We start from the raw sequence: 26,999 nt of genomic DNA on the forward strand, positions 1-26,999 counted from the left end.
GAGGTGCCAATTATGAAGCAATGCGAATACAAATATGGAATAATAACAGTGCAAATGGAAATTGCTGTTCCCACCAAGACGGTGTTATGCCAACCTTGCGGGGGGAATCAATAGTTCAGTCATGAGCTCATCTCAGCGAGACGTTTCCAGAACTCAAGCTTATCACATGTGCGAGGTTTGGCATGTCAGACTCGACAGATCCGACATCTCTGTTAGCTCCAGGGTGCCGCTTAGGTAGAGTCCTTCATGTCAAAAAAAAAGATGTGTATCTCCAGTAAACAGAGGTAAGCTGCATTATTGAAAGCAACAGCACTGAAGTTGAATTCTAACTGTATTTACAGCTGAGAAAAAAAAAAAAAGCTTAGCAGCTACTAGTGTCAAGAAAACAGGTTAAATAGCTGAAAAAAAGAGAAACAGGAAATAAGATGTTTTGGCATTTTGAAAGATTTATGCTTTATATTTTTATTTTAAAAAGAGTATAAAACACAGTAGAGCACAGTAATATTATGAAATATCACAATTTTAGATAATGTTTAATATATATTATATTGCTATTTAGTTTGTGGCTAAGAGTTTTAAGAAAAATACTGTAATGTTGATTTGCTGATCAAGAAATGCACTTTTCTTTTGTTATTGTCAAAGCTATAAACCATGTATGCACTGATGTATTGGTATTCAATATTTACTGGCCGTTATTAGAGCAATTAAGAGCATATATGCAATTAAGGCAGAAACTGATGGTTTGATAATAACATGGACATCTTTTTTTAGTTTATATTTTTCTGGAGCGGCAACATTTTATTTTACATATAGCAGCAACATTGGCTTTTATCTTTTTTAAGTTTGTTAAATATGTCTTGGTATATTCAAAGTAAAAGTTAATTCTAATTAATTACATAATATAAATTAAATATTAAATGGCAACAAATCTACTTTGACAGTCATGTTGTATTTTGTATCTTAATTTGTGTCTCTTTTAAAATATTGGACAGTGTTAAATGGATCCAATTCTTATTCAGTAAAATTAGATCAATGCTGTTAAAGAATAGCTAGTACTGTAAAGTACTGCATGAAATTGATGAATATCTGTATATTCTTTTCTTTTCCACTTCCTTTGCCTTCGCTTTTTCAGAGCAAAATCATTAACACAGACCTTTTCTGGAGCAGCAACACTTTTAATTTACATATAGCAACAGCACTGGCTTTTATTTTTTTAAGTTTGTTAAATAACTATATTTAAAGTAAAAATGAATGTTGTTAAAATTAAATGGCAAAAAAATAAACAAAAAAATTGACTGTCATATTGTATTTGTGTACTTGTGGCTCTTATACAATTTTATACAGCTGAATGGTAAATGTATTCAATTCTTGTTCAGTAAAATTAATTTATTGCAGTTAAAAAAAAAGTTAATACTCTAGTATTGTATGAAATTGATGAATATCAGCTTTTCTTTTTCTTGCACCTTCCCTTCCCTTACTTTCCTTTCCCTTCACTTCACTTTTTCAGAGAAAAATCATAAAAAAGTACAAACACATACACTTTTATATAAAGTCATATATCTTCATCTAAAACGTCTAATCTTAACATTTTAACTTGTGTTCTTTTATAATATTGGACAGTTAAACCTTAAATGGATGCAATTCTTATTCAGTAAAATTAATTTAATGCAGTAAAATAAACTATCTAATACTGTACAGCAGTGGTCCCCAACCCACAGGCTGCGGACCGGTATCCATGGATCAATTGGTACCAGGCCACAGAAGAAAGCATGAGTTATTTCTGTTTTGTATTATTTAAGAGTCTGAACAATCGTTTTTTTGTGCGTGTGTGTGAAAAATCTATTATTTTGAAAAATTACTGTTCTCTTGCTCACATCTCGGTCACTTGAGTGCCAAAATGTAACCCACAAGCTAACAAAATAAGTAAGAAACAGACGTCTTTGAAAAGTTTTTTTGCGAAGGGGAAAAGGCCTAGTGAAGGACTCGTGAACTGCCAATGAATGGGGACCACTGCTATATAATAAGTTATGAAATTAATGAATATTGGTATCTTTCCATTCCTATAAAGGAAATATTTCATTAAAATCTGAATTAAAAATAGAAATGTCCCTTCTCATCATTTTTAATGCATCTTTAAAAGTAATAAATTTTTCATGGCAAAAAAAGTTACATTCTCCTAATCCTCTCTTATTATTTAGCTCCTGAAGTTGTAGTTTAATGCAAAATGGATTCACAGTCGATAACCCTGTAATAAAATAAAACGTCTGTCACCTGTTTTTTTTGTGTTAGCCATGGAACAATGGAAATAAAAATGCTGTTCTAATGGACATACAGGGCACTAGAGGACACTGGCCAGACACCTGAAATGTATAATAGGTGAGCGGGTGAATTTAGAAGTAGATTCAGTTGTGGTAGAGGAAATACATGGGCTGCGTCCGAAACCGCATACTTCCATACTATATAATACGCTAAAATCAGTATGCAAGCCGAGTAGTATGTCAGAATTCAGTTCGAAAATCAGTATGCGAGAAGTACACGGATGACTTATTACTTTCGGCGAGTTTCTGAAGTGCACATCCCATGCACGCTGCGATATCCCATGATGCACGGCGAGAGAATTCATGAATAGGAGTGAAGCGACCCAACTGACGCAAGTAGGTCACGTGATCATGATAAAATGGCGGATGTAGTACGTCCGAATTCTATTCATACTTTTCACATTCATACTGTATAGAACGTACTTTTTTAACGGCTGAGTAGTACATTTAAATTCAAATGCAGTACCTACTGAGTAGTAGGCGGTTTCGGACGCAGTCATGGTTCCTTGGAGCTACTTCAAACTGTATTGGTAAGTCCTATTTGGCAAACCTCGCGTTTTAAGCTCAGCCTGAGAGTATGTTTTAATTCTTTCTTCCTTCAATATGTTTAAAATTTTTATGTTTGTTTTTAGTGCTTTTTTATTTTGTTAGAAGGGCTTCCTTATAGTCCAGATAACTAAATGGTTAGAAAAGTGTATTGGTATGCTGTCTGAATAAGATTTGACGTTTTGTACACCATCGTTATGAAGTTTCATTCCTCAATTATCTGCAAGTCGTTAAATTAACGCAAAAGTGAACACTCAATGTTTTTTTTTACTCCGAATCAGTGACCAGTTTTTTTTTTTTTTATGCATTAACTTAAGTAAAAGACCATCATCCAACAGCTAAAAAATTTTTTGTTTTGTTTTGTGAGAATTTTAAAGACATTGGGGATTACTTAACTTTATTTTGGGTACATTATTCCTTACTTCAACATATTTTTCATCTAAAAAAAAATAAATATATATATATATATATATATATATATATATATATATATATATATATATATATATATATATATATATATATATATATATATATATATATATATATATATATATATATATATATATATATATATATATATATATATATATATATATATATGCATAGAACAAATATTTGCTGATTATAGTATTTCACTTTAAATCCTAGTGGTTAACCTTTTTAACGTGACTACTTTGAGTAAAATAATGAAAAGTTACAACCCAATCAGTTACATTTGGCTAATAATGGTGAAACATCTTTATCAGCACTCAAAAATGTATCCAACTGAACTGTTGAACAGTCATTTTTCACAATGAATACAGGTTAGTGCAGCACAGTGGCTTAGCACTTTTGCCTTACAGCAAGAAAGTCGCTGGTTTGAATCCCGGCTGAACCAGTTTGCATTTCTGTGTAGAGTTTACATGTTCTCCCCGTGTTCACGTGGGTTTCCTCCTGGTGCTCCGGTTTCCCCAACAGTCAATTGCTATATGTGAATTGAAAAAACTAAATTGGCTGTAGTGTTTGTGTGTGAATGTGAGAGTGTATGGATGTTTCCCACTACTGGGTTGCAGCTGGAAGGGCAGCCGCTGAGTAAAACATATGCTGGATATGTTTCCAGTACCTTGTTGAATCTATATCACAAAGGATTAAGGCAGTTCTAAAGGCAAAAGGGGGTCCAAACCAGTAGTAAGGTGTACCTAATAAAATGGCCGGTGAGTGTATGTTAGTAAACCCCATTCTGAAGATTCACTGTGGCGACCCCTTATTAATAAAGACTAAGTTGAAGGAAAATGAACAAATGAATGGATACAGGTTTGTACACAAATGGAAGAAATGTATGAATCTAAGTGCTGATTAAACTTCACCTACAATACACCTAAAAAATTATTAAATGTAACATTATCCCATTGTTTTTTGCATTTGAACACATTCATGAACAACTTTATAAAATATAATAATCTTATTTCTACCGACCTCAGTTACTGCGACCTTCAGCTATTCAAAAAATACTGCATGCAGTTCCTTAGCGGATCATTTTAAAACCCGCATTATACATTCTGACTTTCCAAGAAAATGCAGCTAAAAATGTTAAGTAATCGCGCCGACAGCAGACGCACTTCCATTACCCCGGGGGATGTGATTGTGTATCCATTGTGTGGGTCATAATAGTATGACCCATAGCGCCATCATTTCCCTATTCCTAAAAATACCATTGTTCTCTCTCATTAACAGGCCGACAGCGCTATAATACACTCCGCTGTATCACTGTAATATATGTCAGAGACTAAAATAACCATGGACGTGCTTAGCGGTGTTAATTCGAGCCATTCACTACCGAGCAAAAAACATAATAATAATAATGTGGGCAAAAGAGCAACCTCCATGTCACAAAATTGAGATCTGCATATCTCCTTAATACAGTGTGAACGGCAGTGAAATATGCAGCTTTTGTGTAAATTGTATAGCAGGACCCTGAGAGAATGAGCTGATGGCACTAAAGCGCTCTGCATTGTTCTTACAGTATTACTTGTGTGGTGCTGTTCAGCATTGTTGGAGAGTTAACTAGCTAAAAGTCAGCATTAATACATGCTATATGATAAAAAAATTATAATCATGTATATCAAATATCATATTTCAAAACTGCCCTGATTAGTAGATTAAGAGAGATTAACTTCCCTAATTTAGAGATACAGCATTTAGCATAAACAGCCCTAAGTGAGAAGCAGCCGTCAGCCCTAAGAGCTTTCACATCATACCTGCTGAAGATAATGTCAGCAAATAAGAGGCATTAAAAACGTTCAGTTTCTCAATGCACAAGCAAACACTCTAGTCTTCATGCCTTCTTCAGATCCCCTAATTTTTTCAGTTTTTGACAGAGATAATGTTAGTCCTGTTTTTGAATCTGCTACTATACTGTAACATTGGCATTTGTAGCTCCGCCCTCTTTTGAAGGAGCACAATCTCATTTAAATAAGGTGACAACATTTGGATCAAAGCCCAAAAGGGGCAGTTTCTAAGAGTTATAAAACATTATTTGTACAGTATTTTGAGCTGAAATTTTGAACACAGGGACATCAGAGACTTATTTTATGTCTTGTACAAAAGGGCATAATATGTTCCATTTAAGTTATTTTTGTTTTTGGGTGAACTATCCCTTTAAGAATATATCAAATTAATAAGACCGCATATGGCTTGATTAGAATTCCTCCTGATCTAGTTTTATTCTCTACTTGTTTGTCTGAGTGAAATTGAAGTGACTTTAAACATGGTTGTTGGTGCCAGAGGCACTGGTTTGAGTATTTCAGAAACTGCTGATCTACTGGGATTTTTAATGCACAACCATCTCTAGGGTTTACAGAGAATGGTCCGAAAAAGAGAAAAAAATCCAGTGAGCGGCAGTTCTGTGGGCGCAAATGCCTTGTTGATGCAGGAGGACAGAGGAGAATGGCCAGACTGGTTCCAGCTGATAGAAAGACAACAGTAACTCAAATAAGCACTCGTTACAACCAAGGTATGCAGAAGAGATCTAAACACGCAACACATAAAACCTTGGGGCGGATGGGCTACAGCAGCAGACGACCACACCAGGTGCCACTCCTGTCAGTTAAGAACAGGAAACTGAGGCTACAATTCGCACAGGCTCACCCAAATTGGACAATTGAAGATTGGAAAAACGTTGCCTGATCTGATGAGTCTAAATTTCTGCTGCAACATTTGGATGTTAGGGTCAGAATTGGACGTCAACAACATGAAAGCATTGATCAATCCTGCCTTGTATCAACAGTTCAGGCTGGTGGTGGTGGTGTTATGGTTTGAGGGATATTTTCTTGGCACACTTTGGGCCCATTAGTACCAATTTAGCATCATATCAGTGTCACAACCTACCTGAGTATTGTTGCTGACCATGTCCATCCCTTTATGACCAAAGTGTACCCATATTCTGATGGCTACTTCCAGCAGGATAACGCACTATGTCATAAAGCCAGAATCATCTCAGGCTGGTTTCTTGAACATGACAATAAGTTCACTGCACTCAAATGGCCTCCACAGTCACCAGTTCTCAATCCAATAGAGCACCTTTGGGATGTGGTGGAACGGGAGATTCACATCACGGATGTGCAGCTGACAAATCTGTAGCAACTGTGTGATGCTATCAAGTCAACATGGACCAAAATCTCTGAGGAATATTTCCAGTACCTTGTTGAATCTATAACACGAAGGATAAAGGCAGTTCTGAAGGCAAAATGGGGTCCAACCCAGTATTAGTAAGGAGTACCTAATGAAGTGGCCGGTGAGTGTATATTAGTACATCCCATTCTGAAAATGAATATTTTTATTATTTTCTCAGTGAATAAAAATAATATATTTTGGAGCATTTGAACAAAACAGATTTAATAAATGGATATATTAATAAAATAATATTTTAGTGACTGAACATATTAAGAAAATGAAAGAAAAAAAATCCATGCAAAATAAAAAAAATACATGAGAAACTACAAAACCGCATACATTTTTGTTTCTCTTGAATTTAGTTCTTTTTTTGTTTAATATTTTTCACTAACACAATTGGGTGTACTCATTTGGGACCATTATTGCAAGTTATTTTGGTAGATTGGATCTATATACTGACTAATCTAATGTATATGCACAAATATAATATTGTAAAGCATCCTTTAGAAAACATTCATGTTAATGAGATATTTGTGAGGGTCGTACTCATACAGGATGAGCACTGTATATAGCTGGTCCTGTTTTTCTCAATCAAGATCTGATTGAATGGCTGGATCGTGGAAAATAATAACCCCAGAGCGAAAAAGCGAGTAGTGTGTGGAGAAGACGAGTTTAGACAAAGTCCTTGACATGAAAGCTGCGAGTCCCGGTTTTGACGGAGACAGAGAGCTAAGCAGGCTTGTCAAGAAAAAGGTGGCACCAAGCCCTTACCGTGAAGGCATAAGTCGGCTGTTCTTCATGGTCCACGGGCCTCAGTAGTGTCAGGTAGCGTACAATTCCACCCGCCGTCACTGCAAAGATGCCGTTGTAGTTGTCCAAAGAGATGCGCACCATGGGATCTTTTGTCTGCAGTGGAAATAAATCACAGTAAGTTTTTTTTGTGTGTGTGTGTCAGAAGGCAGAGGCATCAGAAGACTGCATGCTGGGAATGTGACTACAAATTGGTATGGATGAAAAAACAAAAAACCACACACACACACACACACACTCATAAAGGTTGTGTGTTAGCAAAGCACACTGTAAGGGAAAACAGTTTAAAAAAGAGAGATAAACAAAGTAAAAGCTTCTGAAAGAAATTGACAGAGCCTGAAGGACCAACCAATTGTGTGAAGTTGAATACCATGACTTTTTTGCAATATCCGTGCTAAATCTGTTTTTATTTCAGCTAATCTTTCAATAGTTGTGTTAGTTCACTTAACAAATTTACTTACAACACTCAAATATTATATATATATATATAAAAGAGAGAAATAATTTGATAAATAGGTTTTATACAGACATTTTTGTTTAAAGCAATAATGTTAAATTAGCTCTCCTGCAAAATGTATTATTATTTTTCAAATTAAGGATATTTTTTATGATTAAAATATTTTCTATTTTATATATATTTTTTTTTATTGGCACAATTTTTTTCTTGTAATTTGAAAATAAAATAAAATAAAATATAGAAAAAAGTCAAAGAAAATAATACAATAAAATACAATAAACAAAACAAAATGATCAATAGTATAAATAATAAAATACAAATCAAACAAAAGCAAAGCAAAGCAAAAAAGATAACTAAATACAATTAAATAAAAAAACAAACAAAAACAACTAAACTAAATTAAATAAGACAAAATTAAACAAAACAAAATCAAATCAAATAAAACAAAATTAAATTACAAATGAAATGTCTACATATAGTTTTGTCACACTTTACAATAAGGTCTCATTTTTAACAGACAATGCATTAACTAGTTCTAACAATGACTACACAAATTGGTATGACCAAACCAAGCTCATTATTGATACGTACCCTTATAGACCATTTTAATGAGGTAATGTTATTGGTCCACAAAGATTTCCTTCCTGTTGTCAAACTATTTCCTAACTGTAACACGAGGTGATTCAATCATAAAATAACATTAAAACAGATATCATAACATTATTTATCAACATGTGGATGATGGGATCCTCGGAAACTATGGAAATTAAAAACGTGAAACAGGAAATACATTAGAACTATAGTTATTGTTTACATCCCTCAAAATGGTCTATACACTGTACATTTCTGGAGAGAGTGAATTATGTGCCAGAAGGTACGTTTTTTGCAGTTTTTGTTTTTGCAAATCCACCAGAGATCGCGGTGTATTCTTTTTCCAGTTCACGCCTGGTTTTACCATGTTTAGATATTAGTACGATCTCACCCCGTTGTTTAGTTTTTTTTCTTATGTTTTACCTGCTTTCTGGAACTGTTCTTCGCTGGATTCAAACTCTATCATCGCGGTCAACTCCTCTCTGCATCTCAAGTCTGTCAGACCACATGGTGAGCTACTGGGCAAACTGGTAACAGCAAAAAAAGCTGTCCACATGGAGGTAAGTGGTCAGTTGGTCACGCGAAAAGAAACAAAAGCTGTCAGCGGCATCATACCGTCCAGTAGCTTTCGTTTTAAGTCAAAATGCAGCCATACATAGCTCTGGCTACATAATTCATGCTCTCGAGAAAAGTATATGGGGGTACATTTTCAAAATGAGACTGAGTTGCACATAACACTCACAAAAACACTCATACACTGAGTGTTATAGAAGCTGTAACAGGGAAAAAGGAGAAATAAACAAACCAAAACCTTCTGAAAGAAACAAAAGGAGCCAGAAGAACCAACATGCAAAGATTAATACAATGATTTTTGCAATATCCATGTTATATTTAATATATGGTGTTGATTGCTCTCATTAAGATATTCAACATTTTGCATGAAGTATTTTATTTATTTTTAGATTTTGTTTTTACTTTATCTAACTGTTTAATAATGTTGTTAATTTACTTAACAATAAAATAAAACAGAAAACAAAACAAAACTAAACTAAAATCAAATAACAAGACAAAAACCAAAAAAGTTAAACAAAATAAAGAAAAAACAAAACAAAAAAAACTAAACAAAAAGAAAGAAAATAAAAAAGAAACAAAATAAAAAAACATAACAAAACAAAAATGTATAATAATAATAAAATTAGAAAAAAAAAATAAAATGAAGTAAAACAAAACAAACATAAAAAACTAAATAAAAAAAAATAAAAAAGCAAAACAAAATTAAACAAACAAAACACAAAGGAAAATAAAATAAATAAAAATAAATAAATAAATAAAATCAAAAATAAAATGCAAAAAAAAATCTAAATAAAATATTATTATGTAAAAAAAATACATATTATAAAATTTAATAATTGTTTATTTATCACTTAACACTTAATAAAAAATAATAATATAGTAAAATGAAATGTCTGCATATTGTTATAAGTAGCACTTGTTAATTTACGTTAATTTATGTTAACACTTAATTAATGTTGTTAAATAAAATTTAATTAAAATATTGTTTTATGCAACATTATGATCAGATCTAATTTTTTAACAGTTAATGCACTAACTAGCATTAACCATGAATATAGAAATCGTTATAGATTGCAAAAACATTCTTAAACTTTTGCATTAGAGAAACACACTATAAAAGAGAGAGAAAAACAAATAAGTACTAAAATAAGAGAAAAACAACTCCAGACCTTCAGAAAGAAAATTGAAGGAGCCTCGAGATACAACTTGTGAAATCCAACACACTGATGTTTGTAATATCAAAATAAATGAATAAGGCACACAAATATTAAAGTATTTTGTACAAGAGCCTTCCAAGACTCGGCTAAAAGACAAAAATGCAACTTCATGTCTGAGAAATGTGCTAAAATAAAATGTTTGAGGCATTAAAATGTGTATGAAAAGATATATGATGCTGTTTACTGTCATTACTATATAGTTTTACATTAAATAGTTTCTATTTTTTATTTCTTTTTTTATTCTGGTAATGTATTTTTTTAAGTCTTTTTTTAGCTAATACTTTACAATAAGGTCTTGTTTTAACAATGTAATGCATTAATCAGCATTAATAATAACTATATGCATTGCTATGAATGGCAAAAACACCTTGTAGATAAGAAAAACATGCTGTAAAATGAAGAAAACAAGTTATCAAAAAGGAAAGAGAGATATTTATAAACAACTCAAAACCTTCTGAAAGGAGTCTGGAGAACAAACTTGTGAAGTTTAAGACACTGATATTTGCGATATCAAAGTAAATGAATAACTAGCATAAATATCTGAGGAGTTTGTACAAGAGCATTCCAAGAGTCGGCTAAAAGATGAAAACACACTTTCATGCTCAGGAAACTTGCTTAAACTAAGTGTTAGGGGCATTAACAAGTTGTATCGGCACTTATTTAAAATATATTTTACATAGGTTATACAATGTCATTGTCACAGTCTGGTGTCTTTGTTGTGTTTATGTCATGTGATTCCCTATGTGCCGTGCTTCATGTGCCTGCTGTTTGTCATGTGATTCCCTGTGTCGTGCACTATGTGCTTTCTAGTTGCGTCATGTGATTCCTTTCTTGTTTTCCCACCGTGTTAGTGTTCAGCATTTTCACCTGTGTTTCACACCTGTGTATAATCAATTTAATCATGTCTTGTCTATATGTGAAGTTTATTTATAAACTAATTTCGAGAGGATCACATGTTTATGATTGCTCGCAGCCGGCCCCGCATTATTCAATACATGATCCACCAATCAGACGATTCCTAAGCCACTATAAGTACCCCAAGTTCCATATGACAGCCATCTTCGTTTTGAAGAATCCCCCCTTTCACCCCTCCTCCTTTCCTAGATAGGTGGCACAGTGGCCCAGTGGTTAGGACTGTTGCCTCACAGCAAGAACGTCACTGGTTCTAGTCCCTACCAAGCCAGCCGACTTTTCTGTGCGGAGTTTACATGTTCTCCCTGTGCTCACGTGGGTTTCCCCCAGGTTCTCCGGTTTCCTTCCACCGTCAAAAAACATGCAACCTAAGTTAATTGACTAATCCAAATAGGCATAATAGACATGCTCCCAGTAAATAGTTATCTCTTAAAAGCAATCACTATCTGTTTATTAGCTACTACAGCAGGGGAGTTCTCGAGATCTACCTGAGCTCAAACTACCCTCTCGCCTTGCTAACGGGAGGGAGCCCTGGGCTCGAGGTTCTTATGAGCTCAGGGCTCTCTCCCGGGACAGCATGCCAAATAAGCTTTATAAACATTCATCAGCTAAGTGTGAACTCTTGAAATACCCTAGTTTGTGTATTGTCCCTCGTCTGGTATTGCATTGGAATCTATCCATGACCATAGTGCGTTGAATGTTATGTAGTGGCTGTTGTGGAAATAAATCCATGTTTTCATACTGAGTTCATATGTTTGAGAGAGAGCCAACAATTGTGACAGTCATTAAGTAGCATCTGTAGTTTTTTATTTTTTTTGGTTTAATTTATTATTATTTTTTGGTTTTCATTTTAGTTCAAATTTTAGTATTTTTCAGTATCTGGACCCTTTCATCTTTATAAAATTAAATTAAATATAAAAAATAATAATAATAAAACAAATTGAGTTATGAATGTAATGTCTACATATTGTTTTATCTGCACTTTTTAAATGATCTTTTATATAGGCTATAGAATTCATTCATTCATTCAGTAGCAAATGTAGTTTGTATTATTTTGCAAGAAATATTTCTTGTTTTGTTGTTTTAATTTCGACTAATCTATTAATGTTTGTGTTGGTACACTTAATAATAATAAAAAAAAAGTAAAAATCTAATTAAAATAAATAAAAATTGTATGTTTGTTTTTAAATATTGGTCTTAGTAGACCTAATAAAATAACAAAATAAAACAAAAACAAAATAAAAAGCAAATCAAAATAAAATAAAACTTCATGTTTTTTTTTATTTTTGTGTTTGTACAGTTACTAAAATAAAATAAAGAAATAAAATAAAAAATCTAAAAATCTAATCAAAATAAAATATACAAAACAAAACAAAATATAAAAAAAACAAAAAGCTACATAAAATAAGAAATAGAAAAAATATATATTAATAAAATAAAATTTAAATATGAAAAACTAAAAGCAAAATTTAATTATAAAAGAAAATACTGCATATTGTTTTATCTGCATGGCTACAGAATGTCATTCAGTAGCAAATGTAGTTAATATTTCTTGCAAAATTATACTATTTCACATTTTCTGTTTTCATTTCGGCTAATCTTTCAATATTTGTGTTAGTACACAAATAAATTCAAATAAAATATTTAATAAGGCGAAACAGTGGCGCAGTGGGTAATGCTGTCGCCTTACAGGAAAAAAAGTCAGTGGTTCAAGCCTCGGCTGGGTCAGTTGGCATGTCTGTGTGGAGTTTGCGTGTGCTCCCCGTGTTCGTGTGGGTTTCCTCTGGTTGCTCTGGTTTCCGCCCCATGTCCAAACACATGCGCTATAGGGGAATTGGGAAAGCTAAATTGCCCATTGTGTATGTGTGTGAATGAGTGTGTATGGGTGATTCCCAGTGATGGAAGGGCATCCGCTGCGTAAAACATGTGCTGGATAAGTTGGCGGTTCATTCCGTTGTGTTGACCCCAGATGTATAAAGAGACTAAGTCAGGGAAAAAATAATTGAATATATTAAACAAAATAAACAAAACAAAAAACAAAACTTAATAAAATAACTTAAATATAAAAAAACTAAACTGAATTATAAATTAAATAATTACATATTGTTTTATCTAAAGATCTTTTATAAAGCCTGTATAACGTCCTTCAGTAGCAAGTGTAATTATTATTTTGTTTCTATTTTTACATTTTGTTTTCATGTTAGTTAATATTTAATAATTGTTTTGTTTATATGTGTATGTATAGGCCATTTCAATGTGGTCATGTTAGTGGCCCATGAACATTTCCTGCTTGTTATCAAACTATTTCACTGTAATAAAAGGCAATTCAATCATAACTTAATGTGAAAACAGCTATCATAAAATTATTTATTGATATGTGAATCTTTTTGGATTCTTAGAAGCTATAGAAATAAATGTAAAACAGGAAATACATTGGGGCCATTGTTTTTGTTTACATCCCTCAAAATGGTCTATACATGTTTTACTTTACTTTTATTTAATTATCGGTAATACTTTACAATAGGGTCTCATTTTTTACAGTTAATGCATTAATGCATAATTGAAATGTTCATATTTATGTTAGTTCCCAGTGTATTAACAATACCAGATACATTTTTATTTAGCTTTGCATTAAATGTTGAGATTAACACATATTGTGAAATATTAACTTAAATAAATAATTAGTTAATTAATTAGTTAACAAGTTAGGCAAGTCATTGTTATATTCTGTAGCCAATAGGGAAAAAATGAAGAGGGCTAATATTAATAACTTAGCAGTATTGATTTTATTTCATTAAAAAAAAAAAAAAAATCAGCTCAAAAAAGAAAAATACATAAAAAAGAAAAATATTTAATATTTATAAAAAAATCCTTAATTTGGAAAATAAGTGTTGCAAGAGAGCTAATAATTTTGGCCTAAATATAGTTTTATCAACAATGAAAACGATCAACAATACTTTAACTTTATTTGTATTGCTTTAAACAACACTGTGTGTATGAAACCTATTAATAAAATTATTTATATCCTTTCTATTTACAGCATTTGATTGCTGATATTTCATGTGGTGGTCTCATCACCCATCAACCATTATCTATAGGAACAGTTTTTTTTCTCCCCTGCTCAAATTCCTGCCGGACCTCAGAATGCCTGCAGTACTACAGCCTACAGAGACTATTAAATCAGCCATTATGCCCTTGCAGTGCATACATTTTTCATGCCACACTGTGCATTATGTGATCTGGATGCAAACACTGCTGCAATAAAACAGAGCAGACATATCCAATGCATTTCCTCATTCAAAGAAACACAAATCCTTTGTTTCATTTATGCGCTCATTAGCATTACTGTAAATTGGTGCTCTGATGATTCCTTATTAAATTCAAGATTTTAAACATCAATTTTAATTTATTATTTAATTTATGTGTAAGAAATTAGTGTGTATAATGAGAATAAATCAAATAATACAAACAATGAACAATATATTTATTACAGTATTTGTCTTTGTTAACATTATTTAATCAAATAAAGTTGTTAGTTCTTGTTTACTCAGTGCATTAGCTAGTATAACCAGTTTAGTTTATTATTTTCATACAAAACTGTATTAGTAAATGTTGAGTTAATATTAGTAAATAATAAAACTATTATTAATAAATAAATGCCGTGAACATATTTTCATGTTAGTAAATAGCTAATACATCAATTAGCATTAACTAATAGAACTTCATTCATTCATTTTCCTTCAGCACAGTCTCTGATTTTTTCAGAGCTTGCCACAGCAGATTGAATCACCAACTATTCCATTATATGTTTTACGCAGTGGATGCAACTCAGTACTGGAAAACACCCATACACGCTCATATCACACACACTACGGCCAATTTAGTTTATTCAATTCACCTATAGCGCATAAGTCTTTGGACTAAACCTGGAGCACCCAGGAAACCCATGAAAACACAGGGAGAACATGCAAACTCCATACAAACTCCACACAGAAATGCCAACTGGCCCAGCCAGGACTCGAACCAGCGACCTTCTTGCTGTTAGGGGGCAGTGCTAACCACTGAGTGACCGTGCTGCCCTAATGGAATTTTACTTATTGCAAAGTGTGAGCCATTTATTTTACTGTACACATTAATTTAGTATTTATTCCATTTAAATAATAATAATAATAATAATAATAATAATAAACAATAATAGTAACATTATTATTATTATTATTATTATTATTATTATTATTATTAATAGCGATGATAATAATAATAACAATAATAAACAATAATAATTATGATAATAACAACAATATTATTATTATTATTATTATTATTATTATTATTATTATTATTATTATTATTATTATTATTATAATTAATAGTGATGATGATGATAATAATAATTATAATAATAATAATAAACAATAATGAATATGATAATAACAACAATATTATTATTAATATTATTATTTATTATTATTATTAATAATAGTGTTAACGATGATAATAATAATGATAATAATGATAATGATAATAATAATAATAATAAACAATAATAATTATAATAATAACAACAACAATATTATTATTATTAACAATAATAGTGATGATGATGATAATAATAATTATGATGATGATGACGATAATAACAATTGTAATAATAAATAATAATAATATGATTAATAATAACAATAATAATAATAATAATAAGAATAAGAATAAGAATAAGAACGATAATAATAATAATAATAATAATAATAATAATAATAATAATAATAATAATAATAATAATAATAAACTAGATGATAAAGAAAATTATTGAATTTGATACCAATCGACACTGAAAGTAAAACATCCATTTCCCCCATTTCACACCGTTGAGCATGTTCTTAAAGTGCTCGATGCTGGTTTCAATGCTGGATTTGCTGGTCTAAATGCTGGTTTTGCTGGTTTCAGTGCTAGTCTTGCTGGTTTCAATGATGATTTTGCTGGTTTGCATTGAGACAAGCACTGAAACCAGCAAGAACAGCAGAGAGACCAGCAAAACCAGCATTGAAACCAGGAAGATCAGCATTGAAACCAGCATACAAGCATTAAAACATACCTTACCAGCATACACTGTTTTTTCAGCAGGGTTACCATTTAGCTGTTCATTGCTAGCATGTGTAACTAGTTGGAAGCCCGGTTTATCAAAGGAGCAAATTTACGTGGAGCTTCTGAGACAGAGATATAGAGCTTGTTAAACAGCAGCTAGGAAGGTCTGTTTTGTTGCTAGGAAGTGGCAGACTCCAGTCATGTACTGTACTGTACTGCAAGTGGTTGCTAGGGTATGATTAGGAGTATAAAAACTCAAATAATTAGTTTAATGAGTTAAATGAGCCTAGCCTTAAGTCGGTACGACAGTCTGATGCAATTGCTATTGTTCGCTGTATAGATGTGTATTTTATACTTGATATTTATTTTTCCAAGCTTACCAAATTATTAATGGGATCCACAAGATCAATAGCCAGTCCACCCAAAATATAAATGAAAATCAATAAACAAGGAAGATTACAGGCAGTAATCACGCAGAGCATTAAGCAAATTGAACCATACAAAAAGACACAGCACAGCAAAAAAAGAGAAAGAGAACGGGAGAGAAGGCAATCAAGCTTTTCACTTCTCACAATCTTTAACTAATATCATTAATACCTACAGGCACATCACCGGGATTCAGCTTTGGGAGATAAAACATATGTTTGCCATTAGAGTGTTTTCCATCTCTAAGACTATTGGGATTAAAGACACAGATCACCCATAAATGAAAATTACGGTGGTGTTTACTCAACCCCTCATCTCTTCAATGGAACACACAGGAACATGTATTTTAGAAAATGCTCAGGCTTTTACTTTCAGCATACACCATAAGGATCCAATATACTTCAAGTGAAATACTGTAATACTGTAACTTTGTGATTGCTTTGACTGGAAAACCACTTCAAACTACCATTTGTCAGTGGCCAATGTGTAATGGGTAGGTATGGCTCTGAGGCTCCGCCCTCTTTGACATAAATCTTCTCCAGTGTATTTCTTTTGTTCTGTTCAGGTCTGATCAGACTGAAAGCACACTGTACACAGCCATGGTTTGTTTTATATATTATTATTATTATTCATTTTTTGTAAAAACTGAAATATTACTTTTTGACACTGTTTAATACTGAAAATCCAACAAAATTTTACAGCAATTCATAACTTTTTTTATTCAGTGGCTAATTTGTATGAACTCTAGATCCATCCATCCATCCATCCATCCATCCATCCATTCATCCATCTATACTTTTAAAAACAAATACTACTGGAAATAGTTCAATAGATTTAAACAAAAGGTCAGTATTTATAGTTTTTATTTATTTGTATTATTTTATTATTTACTTATTGTATTTATCCATTATTATTTTACTTTCTTACCGACTGTTTGTATATTGTATTTTGTATTGTTAATTGTTGAGAAAATGTTTGTTGGACAAAAAGTTGTAAGTCAATGTGTTTGAATATTTAAAAATAATAATAAAGAACGTTTAAATAAATAAATAAAAATATATAAAATGACTGAAATGACTGAAGGACACTAAGGGCTCTATTTTAATGATCTAGGCGCAAAGTAAAAAAAAAACATTAAGGGCGTGTCTGAACCCTCTTGTTATTTTAAGGATGGAAAATACGCTTTGTGCTGTGGCGCATGGTCTAACAGGGTTGTGCTTATTTTCTTATAGGTATGTTTTGAGCATAACCCGCATCAAACCAATCAGAGTGTCATCTCCCATTCCCTTTAGGAATTGGTTACATCATGCCATGGCGCATTTGCTATTTACATGGCGGACTTTGTAAGTGGAAAAACTGAATGCTTCACTAGCGAGAAACCAGTTAAACAGAGCATCTGCAGTGCAATGATAAAGAATGAGCCTCCTCCAATCAGCCTCTTTACTTTGTCTTTACTTTACTCCTTTACTTTTGTGGAGAAGAAAACTGTGTCATACACACTCTGCTGAAGACATCCATAGCCTACAAATTTAATTTTGTTTGTTAAGTGCAAAGATTTATTTTAAAACTATTTCTTAATTCAGTTCTAATTTCCAGCAAATGAATAAATGACCAATAATAACGAAGTGTGGTCAAAAAACTGAATTATATCCAGACACGCGTCCTATTTTTATGCCTGATATAATGACGCATACATCTCCAAAACAAAATATGAACTTGTTCTTATTAAAACAAATATAAATATGCATATAATAAATAATACTGCTAACAATAATAACATTATACAAATGCAGATTGTCATGAATAAACTGAAAAGAAAGGCATGAAGGCAGTGGTTTTTATATTTATGCAAAAAAAATTTTTGCAATATTAATTTTTTTTTCATATGTAAAGATATTTGTGTATTGCTGTACATCCCGGGTGTACTAAGCAATGTGTAAGCATTTGAACCCACATAGGCGCATAACTAACGCTCTTTGCACTAGACTAGATCTGCTTTCAGTTGGTCAACAGCGTGGCCTATTTCAGTTCCTCAAAATAGCAACGCACCAACAATGTGGCTTACGACACCTCCTTTATAGATCGGCACACAGGAGTCCACAAAGTGACGCAAATGGATTAGCTATTTAAACAACATGGCACAAAACGTAAAAATGAAAGTTGCACTGGTCTGAAAATAGCAACAAATTATGCAAAACATGTATTGTGCATTGTTGTGCCGGGTGTATGTTAGGGCCCCCCTAATGACAGTTGTCATAAGGATGCAAAAAATTGTCCCTATTCATGACGCGTCATGTCATGTTTATAAAGGTGTCCTATTAGCACCCCTTTCAAGTAAAGTGTTACAGAGAAATCCCTCCATAGACCCTCACTAATTAGAAAAGATGTCAAAAATGGACATAACAAATGGATTTACACCAGGCATAAATAGAAAATAAGTGTCCTCTCATCTTCTCAGGATTCATACAACCAAAAATAAATCTTAAAACCAGGTGTTCAACCGGTTTGAAATGACTTAGCAAATGAGCAACACGTTTTGGTTACACATGCTCCATTTCTTTAAGTAAGAAGATGCTTGTCAGAGTATTTTGCATTTGAAATCTATAAAGCAGAGATAATTGCGAATCGAGAACACTCTGGAGAACATTAGCTCGGTGTTAGCGCCTCCCCAATAACTCTCTAAGTGCGAGCCTCTGAGACTGAGCCTCTGATGCCATTTTCAATTTTAATTTGCTTTTCTAAATGCTCCATGGAGCAGAAGCTTTGGTTAACATCAGAAGAGCATTTCTACTTACACACAAGCACACACACACACACACACACACACACACACACACACACACACACACACACACACACATACATACATACATACATACAGTTGAAGTCAAAATTATTAGATTTTTATTTTTATTTTCAAATATTTCCCAAATGATGTTTACCAGAGCAAGGAGTTTTTCACAGTATGTCCTATGTTTTGGCATTTTCGTGCCAAAATGCTGGCATTTTCTTGTGGAGTTTGTATGTTCTCTTCGTGTTAGCGTGGGTTTCCTCTGGGTGCTGCAGTTCCCCCACAGTCCAAAGACATGTAGTATAGGTGAATTGAACAAACTAAATTGGCCATAGTGTATGTGTGTGAATGAGTATTTATGGAGGTTTCCCGGTAGTGGGTTGCAGCTGGAAGGCCATCTTCTGTGTAAAACAAATGCTGGATAAACTGGCAGTTTATTCCGCTGTGGTGACCCTAGTTTATTAAAGGGACTAAGTCAAGGGAAATGAATAAATTAATGACTTTATGTATTTATTAGGTATTTATTTATTTATTCTTTTTGTATTATTTATTATAAATGTAAATAAACTTTTGACGGGTAGTGTGTACATATACAATATATGTATATAAATATATATATACACACACACACACACACACACAAAGTCAAAAGTTTGGGGTGAGTTTTTTAAAATTGTATTTATTCTGTTCAAGGCGACATTTATTAAATGTAAAAAACTTGTTAAATTGTTAAATATTTATTAAATTTTTAAATAAGCACTTTCTTGCAACTAGTTTCAAATGAAATTATTGTTCCAGTCATTATTACTTTTATGGCCATTATTATTTAATAATAATAAAAATAATAATAATGAAAAAATTTAAATTAATAATAATAATAATAATAATAATAATAATAATAATAATAATAATAAATATTACAGTGATTTCAGAAGGATTATGTGACTGAAAACTGGAGGAATGAAGCTGAAATTCAATCTTTAAAATCACTGGAATAAATTGTTACATTAAATGATAAACTACTTTTGAACAGTTTTGTTCAATAGAGTGCAACAACATTTCACACTTTTACAATTTTTATTTATAATTATATAAAATATTAATATTTGTTATTATTTAATATTTACTATTTTATTTTTATATTTATTTTATATTTATATTTTATTATATATTTTTTGTATTAATTTATTTTATTCAACAGTAAAAACTGTATATAAGCCAGAGTTAGCCAAATTTTCATCTGTTCAACTGATTTTAAAACTGTTGTACTGGCTTGTGACCAACTAGTAAGAGAATGTGTGATATGAGGAAAAAATTATGGCATGCACAAAAAGTGTTAAGCAATATTTGAAAATATAAGCAATATTTAGCAATAAAATATTAAAATATTAAGCATTTTTTTATAATTGTCCACAGAACAAACAACTGTTAATTAACCCAATTAATCTAGTTAAGGCTTTAAATGTCACTTTAAGCTGAATACTATAGTGTCTTGAAAAATATCTAGAAAAGTATTATTTACTGTCATCATGGGAAAGATAAAGAAATCAGTAAATAGAAATGAGTTATCAAAACTATTATGTTTAGAAATGTGTTGAAATGTGTTAAACAGAAACATACACGTGCTAATAATTCTGACTTCAACTGCACATCCCCTCAGGACATGTGTAAATGAGTGGCATCTTGAGCACAGGTCCTCACCTCCTCGATGTCGTTATCCAGGACGATAATGGCAAGCGGGGTGGAGAGATTGGCACTGCTGGAGATGGTGGTGCCCAGAGGAGCAGACTCTGAGATGAATCCATGATAAGTGGCCACCTGGAAATACGGCGCCTGATTGTTCTCATCGAGGACCTCAATGTGGAGATTAGCGAATGCCGGGAGAGGGTGTCCGTTATCCTGCTCTGCCTAGAGAAGAGAATGCCATAAGTTGAGAGATTATGACTCCGACATGGTGTGAAATCGCAGCTTTTTGGGATTACTGCATGCTGCACATGTAAAAAGGGCAATGTGATAAGCTTCTATCAGCATATGAGGGCTTAACACTATCTACAGACCTGCCCTTCTAAATTAAATAAAGACCATGGCTGATTAATTCAGGTCACTCCCAAACTTAATTCTGCACCCAAGCACTCCGAGCATCGGAATATTTAGTGAAGTAACTATTGTTTAAATTGCTACCTCACCAGCGGGATTAATTTGGTTTTCTCCTTTATGAAAGTAAAAAAAAAAATAAATCCTGAGCAGAGTCTTTATTTTAAGTTAAGATTAAAATGTCATGCAGTTATTTTGAAAATTTCAAAACCAAACAGCTATTTTTATTTTTATTTATTTGTTGTTGTATTATTATTATCATCATCATCTTCATCATCATCATCATCATCATCATCATCATCATTATTATTATTATTATTATCATTTATCATTATTATCATCATCATCATCATCATCATCATCGTTATTAAATTATTATATTTATTATTACTGTTATTATTATTATTATTATTATTATTATGTATCATCATCATCATCATCATTATCATCATCATCATCTTCATCATCATCATTATTATTATTATTAAATTATTATAACTGTCATTATTATTATTATTATTATTATTATTATTATTATTATTATTATTATTATCATCATCATCATTATCATTATTATTATTATCATTATTATTCCTTATATATTATAAAAATAATAACAATGCTTATTATTATTATTACTATTATTATATTATTATCATTATTATTATCATATTATTATTATTATGTAGCAGGAATAGTAGTAGTATTAATAAGAATATAATATTTATTTTATTTATATATATATATATATATATATATATATATATATATATATATATATATATATATATATATTTTAGTGACTCACTCTATTTAAGCTTCTTTTTAACTGTAACAAATCATTTTTTAAAATATAACTAAATCACTTTTTTAAATGAACACACCCAACACTGTTGCTGACTCACTGTTCATATGACATGGGAGCGTTTATAGTATTATTGCCTTAATTATGTTAAAGTTACATTATGACCAATCATCATGACTTTGAAAATGTCAAAGCTGCACAGTGTACTCTCGATGATTTCTTCATTGCTAAAATAACACACTTTTTAACGATGGCCACCGTGCTGACTGATCATCACCTAACTGTAAAATGTTATTGTGTAAAATCGATAGTTACATTACGACTAATCATTGACTGCCTTTATTTGCCTATAAGAATAACTTGACAACAAATTAAGGGGTAGTTTACAAGGAAGCATTTTCAACGTTATTACTTAACGCAACCTTTTGGATCCTTTTGTTTATCTTAGTTTCATTTTGCGTGTATTAATGTCATCTGTGTTCACTGTTTTTTAGGCATTCATCCTAATTTTCCTTTATTTTTATTGAATTACTTATTTAAAGCACTTGCTACAAAAAAAATTCTGTTCAGAACGTTCGGGATAAAAATTTCCACATCAAAACACCAATTTTTCACCATAAAGTTATTTGACTAAAATTGTGCAATATTTGTTAATAGGTTTTCAATCTGTTGGCAAGGCTTCACAATTAATTTTATTTAACATTTTTTACCAGATGACGCCATTTTTTTGGCATATAAAGATAATTGCTTTATTTCTGATTTCTGCTTATGCATATTATAGTGTATTATAGAGTTGTAAGAGTGTGAACTATCCCTTTAATACCTGGGGTGCAAAGAGTCTGATTGACAGCATATATTCCTAGATAGCTTCAAGGCTGAGGGAAAAGTTCAGAGTGGCATTTACAGCCTAAGACTTGACAGGATTGTAAATATGAAGGCATATACACAGCATCCAGTGAGATAAACACTCCGACTCATCAGAATATGAAGTTTATTGCATCCGCTAGATTACCTCTCATGCTTTAATTGAAGCCTTGCAGGCATTTTTTGTGGAATGCTTGAACATATAAAACGCAATGATTTTAGTGGTTTGATGTGCAGTGGCTCACTATTAAAAAGGATAATTAAAGCTACAGAACTAGATTATATTTCTTCTAATAAAGTCTCACTGCAATCTATTCATGTGCGATTTTCAGCTTCCTCTGGATGCTGTGGATAAACTCAAAACCATTTAGACTTTTTTACACCTGTGTTCAGCATTGTCTGCTTGTTTTGTATGGACAAAAACACATCTGGTGTGGATGATGAGAGGTAACATTGAAGCATTATTTGATATTTACTGTAATTTACTGTCTTTTAGCTTAGCTTATGGTCCCACTTTATATTAAGTGGCCTTAACTAATATATACTTACGCAGGAACTAATAGTTTGTTACAATGTACTTATTGTGTAAATACATGTATTTACTGTGTACCTATGCTTGATTAAATACATGTATGTAATTACATCTGTAATTAACTTTTGTAATTACGTTTGTAAATACGCTGTTGACCATCCCTTACACCTTAACCACCCTTAAACCTACCCATGCCACCAAACCTGTCCATAACCCAACCTCTATCCCAACTCAAAAGCACCACAAGTGTTCTCAAATGCATTATAAACACAGTAAGTACATTGTATTTATTTTTTGATGTAAGTACATAGTAGTTAAGGACACTTAATATAAAGTGGGACCTAGCTTAGTATAAATCATTGAATCAAATCAAACACTATAGATATACAAAGACGGTTTACCGGCATCAATAAGAATAGGGGAAAGTGCAATGCTCGGTATGGCCGCCACAGTAAAGAAAGTCCTGCCTTCCAGTCAAAATAGCCAATCATCAGTCTTTATATCCATGCAATTTTTAGGGAGGGGGGGGGGGGGGGTTGTAGAGATTTGCTTCTTTGTTACCGGAAGCTCTGTCGTGATGTCGATTTTGAGAGGAGAAAAAACATCACAGCACAGCACATCCTATCACACACAGGTTTTATCTCCGTACTTTCAGTTTATAACTTCTGGTTACCATGAAAACAGCCATAAAGTAGATTGATGTCATGCCAATCTATCCACATGCACACTACTTTAGCGTTTAGTAGCAGTCTTAAATGCGAAGTATGTCATTTAATAATTGTGAAGTAATTGAGTATTTTTCCAGATTTCGGAATTGCCCTATTCATTTAGATAGGGCTATCGTCTTGAATAAGGGGTTGGGTGGGGGTCTAAATAACACAGCTGAAAACCGAGTAGGTGACTGTACTATGCACCGGGTTTCAGGCAGCCACTGCAATCAGATACTATACCAGAGTCTGAGACCCGGGGGGTGTTACAGACTGTACCAAAAAGTTTAGGACCGAGGGAGAGGAGGGGGGTAGAAATTACAGGTGTTTTCCGGGTAAAATAACATAACGGGAGGGTGGCAGGAGATGGGTCTGAAATGAGAGAGTTTTGGAAGGTACATGTTATTCAAATATGGCTGGCAAGTATTATGCAAATATGGCTGACAATTTCCTTAGCATAGCCACCATTAGTTACATTGTGTTCTAAGATTAATAAAAAAAAAAAAAATAATTTTAAGGGTGATATGACTAGGAACTCTCATTCAGGCCTAATAATCAACCAACACTGCTGCTGTACCATGACTCTCGTAAGGTGTAAAGAACAACAAAAGTCTTGTCCTCGATCTCAGTTGTAAGAGAAACAAATAATAACTTGACATCTAGACTTCTTTGCGGCTAATTTCAGTATGGAAGTGTGTGAGAGATCTGCAGAGTGGCTGGCAACATCAACAGCCTGAGGTATCTCCTTCTCTGAGGCGCTCCTTCTCATACTTCAACCTCCACATCAAAGCTCCTAAAAGCAAAGAAGGTCAAGGTGCTCCAAGATTGGCCAGCCCCTTCACCAGAAATGAACATTATTGAGCATGTCTGGGGTAAGATGGAAGAGGCATTGAAAATGAATCCAAAGAATCTTGATGAACTCTGGGAGTCCTGCAAGAACGCTTTCTTTGCCATTCCAGATGACTTTATTAATGACTTGACTAATATTAATTAGTTATTTGAGTCATTGCAGAGATGTATGAATGCAGTCCTTCAAGCTCATGAGAGTCATACACAATACTCATTCTTTTTCCACTGCACCATGATTTTATATTCAATACTGTACATTATTTCTGTTACAGGACAAGACTGAGCAAAGTCAGACCTTACTGTCCTAATTAAATCATTAAAAATTAAGGCATGATCATTCATTATTTTGGTAAATTAAGCGTAATCTAAAGGCCTTTGCCTTTCATATAAGCCACTTCTGATACCAAATGATCAACTAGAAGTCAAGTTATTATTTGTTGTTCCTAAAACTTGGATAGACAACAATACTTTTGTCAGGTAGTCCATGGTTTATTTTGAGTCAAAATATTAAAAACTTTCAAGGATTTAAGATGCTGATGACCATTAAACATGCCATAACTGTATATGAAAAGAGTTCATTAAATTTCTTCTAATAAAGTCTCATTCTAGCAAATGTCTATGATCCCTTCAAACACTGACATTCTAATGATAACTGAACTTAAAAACGGCAAAAGAGATGCCGCAACTCTGAGTTTGATTTAATGCAATGCCATTCATACATTTTTAGGTATGGCTTAAGTGTCCAAATAGTATTGGTAGTCACTGTGTATCTGCTGCATTACAAAATCCGTCTGACAGCTATGAGAAAACTGATGGATTTTGGGATTCTTTTGGCATACGGACTACGTGATTGGATTTGGAGGGGACTCAAACCGGATCTCAGGCTCACTGCTTTTGCTTTGAAACCGAGATGTTGACTGGCAGCTTGACACGTTGTTGTCACAATAGGACTGATTTTATCTGTGTGGTGCTAGAACCGAAATTCCCCAAGGAAAAAAAATAAATAAATAAAAAGTTGCTGATCTTACACTGATTTGCTGAGGCAAAACTACTGTACCTGGCAGTCTGTGGAACGCTGTGAAGTTTATCATTAACTTGATCTGGTGTATGACAGCAGTGTTTATTAATATGTCCAACTCTGCTAACAATTGGTTATGGGAACGTTTTTAAAAAAGTAGAGCAGAACTGATTACATTTTATGTTAAAGTGACACTTTCACAGCTTCTCTTCACAACAGGACTTATATTATATAACTTATGTTATAGGAAAGCTTATGAGCAATCTGTTCTCTTAGTTGAATGGAAGTAATCAATGCAGCACAAAACATTAAAGGGGAAAAGATATGTTGCGATATATTGACCTAATGCAAATACAAAAAACTATGTTGGTGAGTAAATAAAAGCTTGTCACTTGCCAGTTGGAAAAATAATAACAATAATAATAATAATAATAATAATAATATTAATAATAATAATGATAATAATAATAATATTTTTAACTTGAGTTTATTATTTTTATGTATTTTTCCAGATTAATATTTGTAATTAATTAAATATGTAATACTAATACTACTAATAATAATATTAATAATAATGTTTTAAGTTAATTGACTTAAAACATTATTATTATTATTATTATTATTATTATTATTATTATTATTATTATTATTATTATTATTATTGTTGTTGTTGTTATTATTTTAGTTATTTATTTATAAAATAAAAATTAAAAATTAAAAAAATCATTAAATTAATTTATATATATATTT

The 26,999-nt window shown here is 32.2% G+C and overlaps 1 protein-coding gene across 51 annotated transcripts in view; it reads right to left on the minus strand.

Moving 5' to 3' along the window:
• pcdh15b (protocadherin-related 15b) overlaps positions 1 to 26,999 on the minus strand; it is a 513,920-nt gene that overhangs the window by 193,197 nt on the left and 293,724 nt on the right. For all 51 annotated transcript variants that reach the window (XR_015944907.1, XR_015503430.2, XR_015503428.2 and 48 more), the window contains 2 exon segments: positions 21,082 to 21,288; positions 7,290 to 7,424 (listed from right to left, as the gene is read on the minus strand). Coding sequence is in view for 21 of the 51 variants with exons in the window: in XM_087274983.2 (XP_087131109.1) it covers positions 7,290 to 7,424; positions 21,082 to 21,288 (342 nt within the window). In the remaining 30 variants the exon portion in view is untranslated.

This window comes from Danio rerio, chromosome 12, assembly GCF_052040795.2.
Source record: "Danio rerio strain M-AB ecotype USA chromosome 12, GRCz13ab, whole genome shotgun sequence".
Taxonomy (NCBI): domain Eukaryota; kingdom Metazoa; phylum Chordata; class Actinopteri; order Cypriniformes; family Danionidae; genus Danio; species Danio rerio.